The sequence below is a fragment of the Propithecus coquereli genome, unplaced genomic scaffold (genome assembly GCF_000956105.1).
Source record: "Propithecus coquereli isolate 6110/MARCELLA unplaced genomic scaffold, Pcoq_1.0 Scaffold201, whole genome shotgun sequence".
NCBI classification, from domain to species: Eukaryota; Metazoa; Chordata; class Mammalia; order Primates; family Indriidae; genus Propithecus; species Propithecus coquereli.
Window position 1 is genome coordinate 2,863,079 of NW_012145079.1, and position 3,679 is coordinate 2,866,757.

At 32.7% G+C, this 3,679-nt stretch overlaps 1 protein-coding gene across 1 annotated transcript in view; it reads right to left on the reverse strand.

Annotated features, from left to right (window-relative positions):
• Positions 1-2,736: 2,736 nt before the first annotated feature.
• Positions 2,737-3,679, reverse strand: part of UFM1 (ubiquitin-fold modifier 1) — an 11,006-nt gene continuing 10,063 nt past the window's right edge. Inside the window, exon 6 of the mRNA XM_012643841.1 lies at positions 2,737-2,925. Within this exon, the coding sequence (XP_012499295.1) occupies positions 2,858-2,925 (68 nt within the window). The 3' untranslated portion in view covers positions 2,737-2,857. The remainder of the gene's footprint in view (positions 2,926-3,679) is intronic.

Genomic DNA, 3,679 nt, shown 5'->3' on the forward strand with positions numbered 1-3,679 from the left:
GAAACTTTTAGCTAGCATCTTTGCACTCAGTCAAGCTACTAGAATACCAAGCAGTGGAAAGTACACTGTCCAAGATTCTAGAACATTTTCTAGTTATTTTGACCTCTTAGACCTTATTCGATTCTTTTACAAAGTGAAAAGGTTGGCCTTCTTGTTAATTTCAAATCACCTGCAGGGCAGGTATCACAAGGACTGCTTTTTACAGAGGTTCTTACATACCATTCCAGACTTAATGAGTCAGGATTTGAGGAGTGGTTTTTGGAAATTTGTATTTTCAATTTTCTAGGTGACTCTGATAATCACCCAGGTTTGGGACCTATCAGCCTAGGCGATTAATATAACCCCTCTTTTTCTCAACTTATTTTATTTTCTTCTGTAAAAAAGGACTGGCATTTGAAAATACAATTATGTATCATTTAATGACAGGAATACTTTCTGAGAAATCAGTTGTTAGGCAATTTTGTTGTCGTGTGAACATCACAGAGTGTACTTACACAAACCTAGATGGTATAATATATTGCTCCTAGGCTACAAACTTGGACAGCATGTACTGTACTGAATACTATAGGCAACTGTAAGACAATGGAAAGTGCTTGTGTATCTAAACATAGACAAGGCACAGTAAAGATGTGGCATTATATTACAGGACCACCGCTGTATATGTAGACTATTGTTGATTGAAATGTCGTTATGCAGCAGATGACTACATACACTAATTTCTATGACCTATGGCCATTAATCATCTTTGCCTTTTTTTTCTTTACCACATTTGTTATACACTGGCTGAATGGATGTACTGATTACGAACTCTAATAATAATTGGCAATGTGGTTTATAGTATAACAAAATGTATTTTCATAAGATGTTAATTATGGACCAATAATGCATTTAAACTAAATATAATACTTCAAACCATTCTGTACACAGAAATTAGAGATCACATTTAATAAGAAAATGTTCAGTTGTTTAATAAAATGTTTTTAGGAGCTCACTACAATATAATTTTCAAAATCGAAGAACAAAAATATTAAATAATTCACTTTTATAGCACAGGACACCACAAACTTATTTATGCAATAAAGCAGACAGATTTTTGTGCTAGAAACAGAATGCAGGAAAATCTAAATTAAGCCAAAAATTCAGGGAATGGGTATTCATAAATTTCTGTTTAACCAAGGCTTAATTTCATAAGGAACGGGCCTTTGAACATCAGATGTTTTTTATCAAAATAAAAACTTTCTCAAACATCAGCAGTATACTTTTTTTTTTAACCTCAGCAAAGACTTTTTTTTTCCTTTGTAATTCAGAACCTTGCTATTTATTTTTTGAACTTATAAACAATATCTGATAATTTCATGAACAATGGCACCCCTCAGATGCTGGTTTTGTTGAATTTTCTTGTGAATTTTTTTTTTTTTCTCAATGAACCTAGGACCTATGATAGGGAAGATACTGAAAGGTGCTAAGATAAAAATTGGTCTTAGAGAGACTTTATTCATTCAGCAAGTATTTACATTTACAGCTCTAGAAAGAACCAGACAGATACAATCCCTGGTGCCTCCACAGAGCTCACCATTTAAAACACAGCAGTTCAAATGTTGATTCTGAATCATTGTGAGCCTTCATCCTTCAAGATTTGCATAGATACTGATTTCCTCTGGAAGGGCAAATAAAATCTTTCCTATGCATGTCATTCTTTGGATTCTCATCAGGGGTATTTTGAAATCTGTATGTTGACAAGGCCAATATTTTCCTTTCTCTAATTGCCTTCTGCTACTTAAGACTATGTCAAGTATTTTGTTTTCTCTTCATTTTTCTCCAACATACTCTCTGCAGTTCTGTCTATCCAGCTGGCTTTTTCTGTGACACTTTGCTATAGCTTTCTGGTTGGTCCCTTTCACTGTTGTTCTTTGTTGCTTTCCTCCTTACCAGAAATCTGGTCATCTGGGCTTCCCCATCTTGCCTTTCCTGGCTTCTTATTCACTTAGGTGACTAATCTTAGCCCTTCATTAAAGTTGGGTCTTCAATAAGTATTAACACATCAACATTTCCTTGAGCTTTGATCTTCAGATCTTTGTAACAATACTCTTAGAAATATTATCCTTAAAAAAAGTGATTTCTTAAAGATGCCTGTTTTAAAAGAGACTGATAAAGGAATGTATAGCTCAGCAAAAGGTCCTTCTAGTGTATTGTCAATTCCCACCTTATAAGTGTTGAATTCTGCAAGTGCACTGTTAAAATTTGCTATGCGACATCAATTTATACACATAAAGGTTAGATTAAAAAATTCAATTTTTGTTTCTTTGATATTAAACTGAAATTTACCTGACACATGAGGTTTGAAACTTAAACCTAAATGATAAAAAGACAGCTAACTATTCACTGATGTGTCTACTGCTTTTGTCATAAACTAGATATTTAATTAAGAATCAATCTATGAGTCTGCAAATCAGATGCTATCAAGCCAAACTACCACCCACGATCCATAATCCTTTTATATTTTTAACTCAGACAAACATGTAAGATTCGGGCAATTTTAATTTTCTGAATGTTCTGAAGCATCCTCCAGTTATAAAACACAGTTGGCTAATCCATTTAACCCAAATGAACTACCTGTTTGTGCTGTGAGGTAGCAATCAAAGACTGTATGATCTTCTGTGGTGGTAGTACCCAATTCGTAACAATTGTCTCTTCACATGAAGAGTGTGAACAAGGACGGACAAAAACAAGGACAGACATTATTCCATTGACTGTTGGTATTTTCACAGTATGTTCAATGCCTGATTTCAATTTTACAACAACAAAAAAATACCAATATTTATTATGAAAGGAAATCATATGCTCCAAGTAGCAGATATTAACAACGTCCAACACGATCTCTAGGAATAATTCGCAGTTCTGAACCATGTTTTAGAAAAACATTTCCTATACAAACAAACAAAACATAAAGTTAGGTATCTGAAAAACAAGTTATCTTAATAATCCAACAATTATTATGTAATAAACGATTTAGTGAAAAGCAAAGTAGGTACAAAACGCTCAAGCATCATCAAAACCCAATTTCATGTTTTTTAAGTCTTATTCCTATATCTTCACAATCCCACAGATGTTTAAAAATTTTAAATAAGAACACCAGCCATGAAAATGCTAACAAATACACTCAGCAAGTAACAATGTAATTATTTAATTGTGAATACTTGCTTTACTACACAATGAAATACCTAAAGACAGAAAAAAATAATAAATCTAAATTGCCACAAGTGACAAGAATTTAGATGTCCTGACCTATTTGGGGTCAACTGCCTGCTCAGAAGAAACTCGAATAATATGCACAATTCAATTTTTAAAAGTAATACAACAAGCAACATGTTAGAGTAAGCAGTGATTCAAATTAATGTAAATTAGCGAAAATTTCTAGAATGAGAAAAAACAAAACTTTCATCTGACTTTAAAGGCATCTACACAATAAAGTACTTCATGATCATAATTTTCAATAAATATCCTTTTAAACTTAATAAAATTATACACTTAAAACTGATTTAAGTAACGAAAGTGCAATTTTAAACCACTCTTCATTTTCTACATGGCTGAATTCCAACCCAAGACCTATGAAAATATAATGCAGGAGTTCTTTAGAATATAATAATTTAAAAATATTACTCAAGAATGTGCTGGGCGC